This window comes from Kogia breviceps, chromosome 10, assembly GCF_026419965.1.
Source record: "Kogia breviceps isolate mKogBre1 chromosome 10, mKogBre1 haplotype 1, whole genome shotgun sequence".
NCBI lineage: Eukaryota > Metazoa > Chordata > Mammalia > Artiodactyla > Physeteridae > Kogia > Kogia breviceps.
The window spans coordinates 36,677,139-36,691,185 of record NC_081319.1 but is presented as its reverse complement, the minus strand read 5'-3'; the positions used below and the strand labels follow the sequence as shown (position 1 = coordinate 36,691,185).

The 14,047-nt window shown below is 49.0% G+C and overlaps 1 protein-coding gene across 1 annotated transcript in view; it reads right to left on the bottom strand.

The window, feature by feature from the left end:
• The window catches only part of NT5DC2 (5'-nucleotidase domain containing 2), a 17,801-nt gene extending 3,754 nt beyond the window's left edge, over positions 1–14,047 (bottom strand). Inside the window, exons 1-5 of the mRNA XM_059076010.2 lie at positions 13,788–14,047; positions 845–1,029; positions 588–662; positions 260–315; positions 25–118 (exon numbers count right to left, since the gene is read on the bottom strand). Coding sequence (XP_058931993.1) covers positions 25–118; positions 260–315; positions 588–662; positions 845–1,029; positions 13,788–14,019 — 642 coding nt within the window. The 5' untranslated portion in view covers positions 14,020–14,047. The remainder of the gene's footprint in view (positions 1–24; positions 119–259; positions 316–587; positions 663–844; positions 1,030–13,787) is intronic.

Genomic DNA, 14,047 nt, shown 5'->3' with positions numbered 1-14,047 from the left:
GGCAGTGGCAGATGGAGCGAGTACCTTGCCATAGAAGCCACTCATCTGGTACAGTGGGATGTGCTGGGTGCCCCCATACAGGTCGATCACCTCTTCGTCTGGCACAGGCTGAAGGCCCCTGGGTGGATGCAGAGATCACCAGTCCGAAGTGGTCCCGAGCCTAGGCCACGGTGTAGGGTGGGGGACAGTGGGGTGACGCAGGACAGTGTGGACCTGGAACAGCAGGCTGGGGTGGGGTCAGGGCAAGGTCAGCACTTGCCTGTAGGCTGTCCCCAGTTGCACATAATGGAAGGCGTCAATCTTCATCAGAAGACTCTGAGGGCACCAAGGGAGTAAGATGGGCAATGAAGGAGTTTGTTTGCCATTAGCTCTGAGCCAGCCTTTGCTAGCCCCCATGCTGAAGCCCCAGTTGGATGGTACCAAGGGTATCTATCATGTGCACACCAAGGGGAAGCTATAGCTTTGAGGCCAAGGGAGTAGAAAGATGAGCACCACCCCCGCCCGCATAGGAGATGGGCGGCTAAGGAAGTAGTTCTGATATATATCCAGTCAGGAGGGGCCAGGGAGTCAATGGTCTAGCCACTCACCTTCTGAATATCATAGTGGAGGCCACGGATGGCAAAGCTGGGGTTGTAGTCATACTTTCGAATCCCCTCCGGGTACTGTCAGGGGAAATCAGGTCAGGCTTGAGCCAGCGGTACTGACAGACCTGCTGGCTGGGCAGCTGCCTCAGGGGATCAATTCAGCCACCCATCCAGGAGCGCCCCATGATCCAGCCTGGGGCTAGGCCAAGCTGGGCCCCACTGGCCTCCAGGGCCTGGGACCCCCACCTGTCCGGTCTCACCTTGTAGTGCTCGATCAGGATGTCACGGGCGGCACTGAAGATCTCTGGGTGCAGTGTGTCCGCATACTGGGCCAGGGTGTAGTCATAGTCAAAGCCGTAGACCTCGACATCGCGCAGGCTGATCTCGTTGTTGGCATAGATGGCCGCTGGGTTCAGGAGACTACAGACCTCAGGAGGCAGGAGGTCTAGAGGAAGGAGGTGTAAGTATAATGAGGATGATCAGGAAACACCCTAAAATGGTACTCTTCGCTCAATGCAGCAGAAGGTCAAACTGAGGCTCAGAGAAAAGTCACTCGCCCAGGGTCACATGGGTGGGGTAAAGACTCTATGGGTCCAGGATTATACCACCGCCTGCAGCCTACCAGTTGCTCCGAGCCATGCCTCCTCCAGACTCTCATAAGCCCCATGGGACACTTGGCTATGCTCTGACATTTTCCACCTTGCCTGAAGCTGGGGTTGGGACTTAGGAACATTATCAAGGTGAGGGGTACTGGGTAGCTCCGCTGCTGCCCAGGGCCCCAGCTCTGTGCACCTGCCACAGGTCTCACAGTGAGGGCCCTCTAATCGGATTTCAGCTGCCCACTGGTCCACATAATGACATTCACTGCCCCTGGAACCAAGCAGGACCCTGTAGGGCTCCTGGGTACAGAAGCCTTTCTGTTCCCCGTTTCTCGTTTATAGGGAACAACCTCCAGCCTCCATGACCTTCCCTGGGTTCCAAAGGTCAGAATTGAATAGCTGCTAGTAGGGAAGGGAAAGGATGGGGAGAACAAGGGAGGAGCAGCCAAGAAACAACCTGAGGCAAGGTTTGAGGAACCAGAGAAGCTCATCAAGATGAGGAGACCAGGGCTTCCCTGGTGGCACAGTGGTTAAGAACCCACCTGCCAATGCAGGGGACACGGGTTTGAGCCCTGGTCTGGGAAGATCCCACATGCCACGGAGCAACTAAGCCTGTGCGCCACAACTACTGAGCCTGCCTGCTGTAACTACTGAAGCCCACGTGCCTAGAGCCTGTGCTCCACAAGACAAGCCACTGCAATTAGAAGCCTGCGCACCACAGCGAAGAGTAGCCCCTGCTCGCTGCAACTAAAGAAAGCCCAAGCAGCAGTGAAGACCCAGTGCAGCCAAAAATAAATTTTAAAAAGAAAAAAAAAATTAGGAGACCACCTGAGACAAAATTAAAGGAGTGCAGACCCTGCACACACCCTAATCTTATCAGCAACCCCACCCTTGAACGATTGCTATAAAAACTCCTCACCAATTCCTCCCCGGTTAGGAGATAGTTTTTTTGGCACAGGAGCCTGCTGTGTCCCCAGGTTGCCTGCCAAAGCAATAAAGCCATTCTCTTCTATTTCGTCCAAAACTCTGTCTCTGAGATTTGATTCGGCACTGGTGCAGGGAGGCTGAGTTTTTGGCATCAAATTTGGCACCCAACATGGGGCTGACTCGCGGACAGTCCTGTTGGAGGGGGTGGGTTCCCCGGCTTGATTGGATGCTCCACAATTTTCTCCATGCCAGCCTCATTCAAGAGTGGAGGGCTGAAGAATTCCTTTAGAGGCCATATCACCTGGGACCCTTACCTGGGAAGGCCGAGCCCCAGTCATACCCCATCGGCCATCCTGGCAGCTGGAATTCTGAGGCGGGACCAGACAGAGGAAGGCCATCTTTGTCTTGAGGACGTTCCTCTCTTCCTCCTTCCTGGACCACCCTGGACTTCCTACTCCAAGGAATTATTTTGGGGAAGCAGAAATGTAGCATTTGGGATGTCATGACACCTTGGTTAGCGTTTGGGGAAGTCCCCTAGCGTGTACTCCCAGGCCACTTTGACCCTGTCCATTTGGGGAAACCTTGGTTCCCATTTGGGAGATTCTCCATTCCAGGAAATCCCATTTGAGAGGTGTGCCGCTTGGGCAGAGGTCGTGGCCTAAGTGGGACTTGGAAACCCATTTGGTTTTGGTTTCTGTTTGGGTTTTTGGTTTCTTTGGTTTGAGGCTTCTGTTGCTGGCTAGGATTTTGGTTTGTTCTTGGTCTGAGCACGGGTGTTCTTTCAATCAAACGTGGGAAGTGCTGCTTCTTCAATTCCATCTGATAGTCCCCTGGGGAAAATTCTGGCAGACTGGTCAACCTATAGCTATCAACTTATGACTAAAAAGAATGAGATTCTATTGTAATTCTGTTTGGTCAATGTACATTCTTAAAAGTAAGGAGAGGTAGCCTGTGTGTGGCAGCCTAAATTATTATTCTATCCTTCAGCTAGAATCGTTTTGTCACAGGAATGGAAAGGCTGGGAATTCTCTCCACTCCGTAGCCACTCCGGGCTCTCCAAGAGCCAACTCTGGGTTTGTTCTTTTTCAAGAACTAAGCCAATCTGTTTGGAAACCTTTGTCCGGGAGTGGAAGTGGAATTTTTAAACTACACCTCCTCTGATTTTCTGTGTGGCCATAGGTTATCTGTCATTTGTGCTTTTGTGTGTATTGTTTTGGGGTGAGAGCCACTCTGGCTTGGGAAAATTCTACCTGCTCATTGCGAGCCACTTTGAATTCTCTGTCTGGGAGTGGAAATGGAATCTTTGGGCTACACCTTGTCTGATCTTTTGTTTGTGGGACCATGTTTGTTGTTTATACGTGTGTGTGTCAATACTTGCACTGACTGGTTGAGACATCTTTCATGAATAACAGAGCTCATGTGTGACAACATCAGTATATCCTTCCCTATTGTGTGGGGCTTTGCCTGTGGAAGAATGTTGGTTGGGATTTTCCCTTTTGGACTAGCCTTGTTATAGATGACCAGAGCTCTGTTCAATCTCTGTACACCCCTTAGGGTATTTTTACAAAACTGGGAACTCTTCAGCTATGCTCCCATGAAAAGGAATTGGTATTTCTTTCCTCCTGTGCCTAGGTCCTCAGGAACACATGTTATCTAGACCATCTCTAGTTCCTGAGACTGAAGAAAAAGAGCAGGGGAAAGAAGGCCTTATTAAACTCAAGTGGAAAAACTGTGAGATCTCTGGTTGTCTTTATGTGGAAGTTAACTTGTAAATGAGCTCTGTTTAATTGACTTAAAAGTAAGAGCTTACAAGTTAAATCAAAATGTCTAAAAAATTGGCCAATATAAATTTGGACTACACGATCTGGGAAATATTCAGTACTGAATTGATATTTGTTACTGAAGGTAGCTTAAGCTTGTTGGTTTAATTAATATAGACATGTCTTTAGAATCACTGGTGTTAAGTAAAGCAAATGAGGTTAAGAGTTTTTGGGTGAACTCTTTACGAATAAATATTTTAGGAATGTCTACTTAAGAATAATCTCTCCAGGGCTTCCCTGGTGGTGCAGTGGTTGAGAGTCCGCCTGCCGATGCAGGGGACACGGGTTGGTGCCCTGGTCCGGGAAGATCCCACATGCTGCGGAGCAGCTGGGCCTGTGAGCCATGGCCGCTGAGCCTGCATGTCTGGAGCCTGTGCTCCTCAATGGGAGAGGCCACAGGGGTGAGAGGAGAGGCCCACGTACCGGGGGGGAAAAAAAAAAAAGAAAAAAAAAAGAATAATCTCTCCAGATGCTTGGTAACTTAAAATTGTAGAGTTGTGCTAAATTAAGTTGAATGATGGGAAGTTTATTGAAAAGGTAGGCCATTTCCAAGTAAAATAAGATACTGAAACATTAATTACTGAATACTGGCTTCTCTTTGCAGAGAGACTAAAGGTATTTAGGAACTAAAGGTATTTGGTGCCACCCTGTGATTCTGTATAAGAAAGCACATGTCTGGGACTTCCCTGGTGGTCCAGTGGTTAAGAGTCTACCTTCCAATGCAGGAGATGCAGGTTTGATCCCAGGTCAGGGAACTAAGATCCCACATGCTGTGGGGTAACCAACTAAGCCCGCATGCTCTGGAGCCTGCGTGCCACAACTAGAGAGAAGCCCCTCATGCCGCAATGAAGAGCACGCATGCCACAACTAAGACCCGACACAGCCATACATACGTACATACATACATATTTTTTAAAAAGAAAGCACATCTTTAGAAATTATTGGTATTTATGTTTATAAATCTACAGAGTGCTGAAGACAACTCACGGTTGCTCAAGGAAAGTAGGTTGTGTGTTTTGAACAAAAGATGGTATGAGGAATGGCACTGCATTTTCCTAAGGAAAAAAAAAAAAGTGATTTTTGCCCTAGAGCTGGTTGATTTTGAATGGAAAGGAAAGGAGCAAAATGTTTACAGAAAGTTGTAGAAGGTCTGCGGAAAAGGAAAAGGAAATTTAGTTGGGTAAATGAATTTTGTTGGGAGTGGGCTGGGACAAGACTGGATTTGGTTTCTTCCTCTAAAGTTTTCTTGAAATACTGCTTTTCATAACAGCTTGAGTTCCTTTGCCTTTAAGTGATCTGTATACACCTTTAAAATCTTTTCACTTTGGTTAAGTAAATAGCATTGTTTGGCAGTTTCTAAAAGTTCCTTTGACCTCCAGCTAACTTTGAGATGCTTCAGAGGGCCCCTGAGGCATCTCAGAGAGAAACATTTAATTAAGATTTGGTATGTTAAATCAAATGTAATCAGTTGTAATTCTGGTTATTGTAACCAAGTTTCTTTATCAATTACATTGTAATCAGATGTTTAACTGCATCCTTTAAGTCCTTCTGTCATTTATAGACAGTTATTGTACTCTGATGCTCTTGCAGAAGTGCTTCAGCTTCAAGATTTATGCGAAGGACCTTTTGACAAATACAGGTCTCTCATAAATTTCACATCATACCACTGAGCTGGGTCTACTGCTTAAGGCACACGTACAATGCTTGTGTGACAATTGGGTATAAATGATAAAATGTATGTCCTATAAAATGTTTCCTCAGTAACATACCTCTGAGCTTGTTCACGATACCTGATCAGTTTTCCCCCAGTGTGGATTAACTAGGCAAATATAAAGGAGGTCTAGCATGGAGGGACATGATCTACAACCCGGTCAAACAGCTGTATCACCCCGGCATTGAGGGACAGCTATTTTGATTATCAATACTTTCCTTTGAAAGATTTGCAATCAGAGGGAAAATGATGAAAAAAATCTGCATGTATTGAGGTGTGGGGAAGTCACTAGCTTATACATGATTTAACTTTTAAAAAAGGCCTGTTTTGTGACCTTTCAGACATGCATTGTACATCTGCTTTGACACTGAGGAGGGGAGTGCATTTGAAAGTCAAAATGGAGTAACTATGGTAAAACTAGTTGACCACTGTGTATGTGATTTCGGACATATTCCTGTATTGTTGTGAACTTGAATTTTCTGAGCTACATCAGACTTGGGATGCCACAAGGATTTAAAAATTCCCCCACCCTCTTCAAGGAGATTTTGGCTAAAGATTTACAAGGATTGCACGTGGATCAAGGCTGAGTAGAGGTCTTCCCAGCCAGAACAGAAAAAGTATCAGAAATAACAAAAGCTCTTCTTAAGGACATTATTCCTAGGTACGGCCTTCCCTCTACTATTCAGAGTGACCATGGATCTGCTTTCATAGCAGAAATAACACAGTAAATAAAGCTTTAGGTATAAAATGAAAACTTCACTCAGCATGGAGACGCCAATCTATGAGAAAGGCTAAGAAGATGAATCACACCCTGAAGAACTTTTGCTAAGCTATGCCAGGAAACTCATCTAAAATAGAACAAGGGCTTGCCAATTGCTCTCCTCCATATGTGGGTGGCCCCTAGAAGCAGGCGAGGATTGAGCCCTTACCAAATTATATACAGGAGACCATTCTTGGCTCTTAAGAGTAAAGAAAGAAAACCAGTTCATGGCGCTGGGAAAGTTGGACAGCTGCATGTAAATCAATGAAGTTAGAACACACCCTCATACCATGCACAAAAATAAAATAAAAATGGCTTAAAGACTGAAATGTAAGACATGACACCATAAAACTCCTAGAAGAGAGCACAGGCAAAACTTTCTCTGACATAAATCATACCAATGTTTTTTAGGTCAGTCTCTCAAAACAAAAATAAACAAATGGGACCTAATGAAACTTACAAGCTTTTGCACAGCAAAGGAAACCACTCAAAAAATGAAAAGACAACCTACGGAATGGGAGAAAATTGATGCGACAGACAAGAGTTAATCTCCAAAATATACAAACAGCTCATACAACTCAACAACAAAAAACCAAACAACCCAGGGAATTCCCTAGAGGTCCAGTGATTAGGACTCTGCACTGTCACTGCTGAGGGTGCAGGTTTCATCCCTGGTTGAGGAACTAAGATCCTGCAAGCTGCACAGTGCGGCCAAAAATCAAACAACAAAAACAACAAAAAAAGAAAAACACCAATTAAAAAACAGGCAGGGGCTTCCCTGGTGGCGCAGTGGTTGAGAGTCCGCCTGCCGATGCAGGAGACACGGGTTCGTGCCCCGGTCCGGGAAGATCCCACATGCCGCGGAGCAACTAAGCCCGTGAGCCATGGCCGCTAGGCCTGCGCGTCCGGAGCCTGTGCTCCGCAACGGGAGAGGCCACAACAGTGAGAGGCCCGCATACCGCAAAAAAAAAAAAAAAAAAAAAAACAGGCAGAAGACCATAATAGACATTTCTCCAAAGAAAACATTTAGATGGCCAGTAGGCACATGAAAAGATGCTCAACATCACTAATTATCAGAGAAATGCAAATCAAAACTACAATGAGGTACCACTTCACACAGGTCAGAATCCCCATCATTAAAAAGTCTACAAATAACAAATGCTGGAGATGGTGTAGAAAAGGGAATTCCACTCTTGGTGGGAATGCAAGTTGGTGCAGCCACCATGGAAAACAGTGTGGAGGTGCCTCAGAAAACTAAAAATAGAACTACCATATGATCCAGGGATCCAGATCCTGGGCATATACCCAGACAAAACTATAACTCAAAAAGATACATGCACCCCTATGTTCACAGCAGGACTATTCACAATAGCCAAGACATGGAAACCTAAATGTTCAACAGATGAATGGATAAAGAAGATGTGATACACATATACAATGGAATACTACTCAGCCATAAAAAAGAATGAAATAATGCCATCTGCAGCAAACATGGATGCAACTAGAGATTATCATACTAAGTGAACTAAGTCAGAAAGACAAATACCATATATATCACTTATATGTGGAATCTAAAATAGGGCACAAATGAACCTATCTACAAAACAGAAACATTCACAGACACAGAGAACAGACTTTTGGTTGCCAGGGGGGAGGTGGGGAGGCAGAGGGATGGACTAGGAGTTTGGGGTTACTGGATGCAACTGTTACATTTAGAATGGATAAACAGGGACTTCCCTGGCAGTCCAGTGGTTAAGACTTTGCCTTTAAATGCAGAGGGTGTGGGTTTGATCCCTGGTCAGGAAGCTAAGATCCCACATGCCTCCTGGCCAAAAACCAAAACATAAAACAGAAGCAATACTGTAACAGATTCAGTAAAGACTTAAAAAAAGAAATAGTCCACATCCAAAAAAAAAAAAAAAAGAATGGATAAACAACAAGGTCCTACTGCATAGCACAAGGAAGTATATCCCATCTCCTGGGATAAACCATAATGGAAAAGACTATAAAAAAATAATGTAGGGCTTCCCTGGTGGCACCGTGGTTAAGAATCTGCCTGCCAATGCAGAAGACACGGGTTCGAGCCCTGGTTCAGAAAGATCCCACATGCCATGGAGCAACTAAGCCCGTGCGCCACAACTACTGAGCCTGCGCTCTAGAGCCCATGAGCCACAACTACTGAGTCTGCATGCCACAACTACTGAAGCCCACATGCCTAGAGCCCATGTTCTGCAACAAGAGAAGCCACCACAATGAGAAGCCTGCATGCCACAACAAAGAATAGCCCCCACTCGCTGCAACTAGAGAAAAGACGGTGCACAGCAGCGAAGACCAAATGCAGCTTAAAAAAAAAAAAAGTATATATGTGTATAACTGAGTCACTTTGCTGTATAACAGAAATTAGCACATTGTAAATCAACTATACTTCAAATAAATAAATTAAGCAGTATGTACAACAGACTGGTCAATTGTTAACCGCTGTGCCTGAGTTTGTGTCTCACAGGTCTCCCCCTCTCCTGGAAGCTCCCTTTCATCCCTTCAAAGGAGGAGACAGGGTTCTGCTGAAAGTGTGGAAAGAACAAGAACCTGAGCAGCAGCTTGAAGAGAAATGGAAGGGAGCCTATGATGTTCTTACCACTCATACCTCTCTAAAATTGGATGGAGTAAAACCGTGGTACATCATACTAGAGTAATATGATCACCAGAGACTGACCAGCCACACCTGCCTACAGCCAGTGAACAAGACCTAAGAAGTGGACATCTCACCCTTTGGGAAACCTTAAGTATTTGTTCCGACAAGTAGAATGAAGTTTTGTTTTCTTATTCTTTCTCATACCTTTTACTTTTCCCCAAACTATAGATTCATATGCTGATTCTCTTGATAATTCTTAACTTCTGGATATGTGGTGAGCTTCCGATTTCCGGGTCTTCAGGATTGATTTGGTGAGTTTTCCCCCCTTACAGGGAATTGTTTGGAAACAACTGGCTACAACAGCCCAGTTCCAGACTGTTTCCGATTTATTCTCATGAATTTCTAAGGAAGTGAGATCTACATCGTCTACTAAAGTTCCAGTTGTCACTCGTTTTACCTTTAACTTGGGTCTGTTGCACCAAAATGGCAGACTAAGGGATTGAGATCTTAATCATACAGGACTCCTCGGATCCAGGACTAGGAATTCAAGTATTTCCAATACTTCCTTCTTTCTTTTTCTTTAATAAATTTATTTATTTATTTTTGGCTGTGTTGGGTCTTTGTTGCTGTGTGCGGGTGTTCTCTCCTTGCAGCGAGCGGGGGCTAGTCTTCATTGCAATGCACAGGCTTCTCATTGTGGTGGCTTCTCTTGCTGTGGAGCACGGGCTCTAGGCGTATGGGCTTCAGTAGTGGCATGCAGGCTCAGTAGTTGTGGCTTGTAGGCTCTAGAGCTCAGGCTCAGTAGTTGTGGTGCATGGGCTTAGTTGCTCCGTGGTATGTGGGATCTTCCTGGGCCAGGGCTTGAACCTGTGTCCCCTGCATTGGCAGGCGGATTCTTAACCACTGCACCACCAGGGAAGCCCTCTAATATTTCTAATTCGGTATCTATGCCCCGTTTTAGCAGGAAGTAGCCTGAGTGGCCATCACCCTGTTCCCTGAAAGATTTGGCGAAAGATAAAATTGAAGCAGAGGATTAAAACCGAGTCCCTCTGCCAAGCTTATGATTAACATTTCTATCTGAAACGATTATTCCTTATCTCGTCCAACATCTGTTCTCCTCAAGACTAAGGAGTACCAAAGAAAAGGGGGGAGTGAAACCAAGCAGGACCCCGTGGGGGTCCTCGGCACAGAAGCCTTTCTGTCCCTCATTTCTTGTTTGTAGGGAGCAGACTCCAGCCTCCATGACTTTCCCTGGGTTCCAAAGGGCAGATTTGAACAGTTGTTAGTCGGGAAGGGAAAGGATGCAGAGACAAGGGAGGAGTAGCCAAGAAACCACCTGAGGCAAGATTTGAGGAACCAGAAAAGCTCATCAAGATTAGGAGACCACCTGAGATGAGATTAAAGGAGTGCAGACCCTGCTCACACCCTAATCTTATCAGGAACCCATCCCCTGAACCATTGCTAGAAAAACTTACCAACTCCTCCTGGGTTGGGAGATAGTGTTTTGGGGCAGGAGCCTGCTGCGTCCCCCTTTGCCTGGCAAAGCAGTAAAGCTATTCTCTTCTACTTCACGTAAAACTCTGTCTCCGAGACTTGATTCAGCACTGGTGCACAAGGGCCGAGTTTTCAGCATCACTCTACCTCTAGGCAGGGAACATTGCTAATTATGACAGGTGGGACATGTGGTGGGTTCTGGGTCATTACCCAGGCTGCTCTCCTCTGAGGATACAGTCATAGCCACCCCAATCCCCTGGCTGCTCCCTAGGGACTGAGGGTTCACAGGCTTATCTGCCTTGGTTTCCCCATCTGTGCAGTGTGGGAGGTGGATGGGGAAAGGGCACAGGCTCTGAGGTCAGAGAGAGCAGACCGAGCCCTCCCTTGAATGGCTGTGACCTCAGGAAAATTACCACACCTTACCTTTTGGGTCTCAGTTTCCTTGTCTCTAAAGGGGGAATAAAAACTGTACCAACCTAACAATTAAAAAGAGGGTCATACAGAACATGCTCTGGGCAGCATTCCCACCTGGACCTGTGGCAAATGTAGGATTAAATGGGCAATACACCTCTGGAGCCCACATTTCCCTGTCCCCAGTTTCCCTCAAGGAAAATGGGTTGCAGGGAATCAGAGGAGAGCAGGCAGGACTAGGTGCACACACAGCACACTGCCTTGCACGGGCTCCAGGTGGCCCCGTTCCTGAGACCTCTAGCCTGTGGCTGAGGCCCAAACAGCCCAAGCCTCCAGGGAATTAATTTTTGTCTCAGACACAAGTTGTGAATTTGAAGCAGAAGCCCTTGGCCATGGAGCAGACATTTGCCTCAGAGGTCCCTTTGGAACAAAGGCTCCATACCCATCCCCTTTCCTTTGGAGACAAGTACAGAGTGTGGGTGGGGGAACAGGTGTGGCTGGTTCCTCTGGTGGCCCTTAGGCCTGGAAGAGCAGCTGCTTCAGATTCGTGGGTGCAGATGGAACACTCTTCACCTGGGTGCACATGAGACACAGCTGACATCAGCTCTCTATGAAGCTGCTTCTGAGATGTCCCTTCCCACGGTCCTGAGTTCCTGGGTGCCATCTGTGACTCTCAGCACAAAGCCCATAGTTCCCCAGGAGGGCAGGGGTCTGCTTGGCTGTGCAGCCCCTTCCTGGCACTGAGTTCTGGCCAAATCCAGGCTTTTGCCTCTGCCCTTGAGGATACTCCCAGGGATGGACAACCCTCCCAGGAACAAAGCAGGATGGGGAAGCAGCCCACAGGCCTGGCCTCCTGACCCAGCTTCTAGACTGAGAAAACCATAGCTCTGGGGACCAGAAGGCCCCAGTTTCTTCCATAGGGCTGTGCTGGTGCATGGGGCCAGGTGAGGAGATATGCCCCCCACCTGCACCAGCCTCCCAAATTCACTGGTCTCACTGTCCAGCCCCCACCTTCCAGGCCAACTCCTCTCAATGGCAGCCATGAGACTCACTTGTGGGGGCCATCCTCCCAGCTGCTGCTCGTGCCTTAGAGCTCACTCCAATCCCATGAGGTGATCACACTTATTCCTCCATCATCCAGAGGAAGAAACTGGAGTGCAGAGAGGTAAAGTCACTTGCTCCAAACCATCTAGCAATAGGCCATGGAGTTGAGATTTGAATTCAGGTCACCCTACCTGCCTCAATCACTTTGCCCCTCTGCCTAGCCTTCCAGTGTCACCACACTGAGGCTTGCGAGGGGAAGGGCTGGCCTGGGGCCTGGCTCCCCGGCAAAGTTTTGCCCACAGGCATCAGCATGTCTCAATGTCCAGAATCTCCCCCAAGAAAACCCAGCCAGAAGGGCATAGTTAGGACCCAGGGGTGCTAGGCTGGTCCATCCCAGCACTCACTATGGCATCTTGGAAATGACCTTGCCCTTATCACATCAAGAGGAGCTTGGCGGGGAGGGGGTGTCTCTGTGAAGATCTGAAGATCCAAGTGGGCCCTGAGTGATAAAGCCCACTACACTTCCCTATTTCTCTCCCTCACACCTACAATGAAGGCTTCTCAGGCTGCTCTACAGAGGGTCTTCTTGAGGCCCAAAGCAAAGACATCTCCTTAAACAGCACCCCATGTATGCCCTGTCCACTGGGTGGTGGCAAGAAGCAGGGATTGTCCTGATAGAGGCCCAAGGGCTTCAAAACCACCATTCACTCCTCAGGGCTTATTCTGCCTTCAGCTCCTCAAAAGTTGAGTCCTGTCCACCCACACTACTCCCAGGTCTCTACACAGCTGGAGTGCAAGCCCTCATTCAGGCAGTTGGAATCTTCCAGACAGGACCACTTTGTCTTATGAGATGACAAAAGCTATGTCACTCCCGGAGCGGCTCCTCCTGAAGTTGCTCCGTCCCTTCCTGGCCTCTTTCCGAGTCAGCACCACAACCCTGTGACAGAGGCCCCAGGACTGTGTTTTCCGATGTAAGACACTGAGGGTCCGAGAGGAAGAGGCTTGCTGAGCGCCACCCAGCTGGTCAGTGATAAAGCCAAGACCCAACCACATCTGTCTGCTAAAGAGGCAGGGCCCCAGAGACCAGAACAAATATCCAGCCCTCTGGCCTCACCAGGGTGCCCTGGGCCTCATCTGCCCGTTTTGCAGAGGGAGAGAGGATAGAGGAGTAAGTGCCCTGGCCAAGGAAGCAGCAACCCTTCTGGATTCCAGGGGACTTGAGCGACTTGGTGTCGTTTCTCCAAACAACGCCTTCCCCTCCTGGGCTGAGAGCGCGAGACTCCAGGGCGGAATCTAGAAGCGTCCGAAGAGTCTAGTCGGCATCTTTTGAGTCGGGAGTCTCTAGGAGCCCGCTCTGGCCAGCGCCGCCGCCTGGCTGGCTTTGTCCCCAGTACTCCCGCCCCAACTAAGGGCCCCGAAGAGAACAAGGGGTTGGGGGCGTTTCCGCTTCGGCCTCCCAACAGGCGGGACCCTGAGGAAAGACGGCGGGGCCCGCCTTCCGGCGGCTGCTACAGGAACCCCGAGCTCCTGAACACTGAGCGGAGGAACAAACCGCGCACCAGCCCGCCTCCGGGCGTCCCCAGAAGCCCCCAGGACCCTACGCCGGAGTCCCTCCCGAAGGGCTGCCCGGCCTTACGGCTCTGGGGCCCTGGCGAGCCCCACCACGGCGCTCCCCCCGAGGAGCGGCGCCCGGGACGACTCGGGAGCGGTGCCCTGGAACTCGGTCCGTCGGTCCGTCGCCCAGGCTCGCGTGTGCCGCCGAGAGGGCTACACGCCCAGCGCTCCTCCCGCTCGGGCTCACCTACCGTGCACCAGTCTCCGCATGTCCTGGTATCGAGCCCACAGGTGTGCGCTGGGCTCGGCGCCGCCGGCGGGTGCCGAAGACGGCACAGAGCGCGGGGCGCCGGGGCAGTGGGCGCCGGGACCCGGGGGGCCGCAACCAGGGCAGGAGGGCGAGGACGAGGCGGCTCGCGGCCCGCCGTGGTCTCGGCGCGGCAGGCAGCGCCGAGCGGCCGCCCGCAGCCCCACACCCGCCATGCCCGGTGCGCGCCGCCCGCGCTGCCCT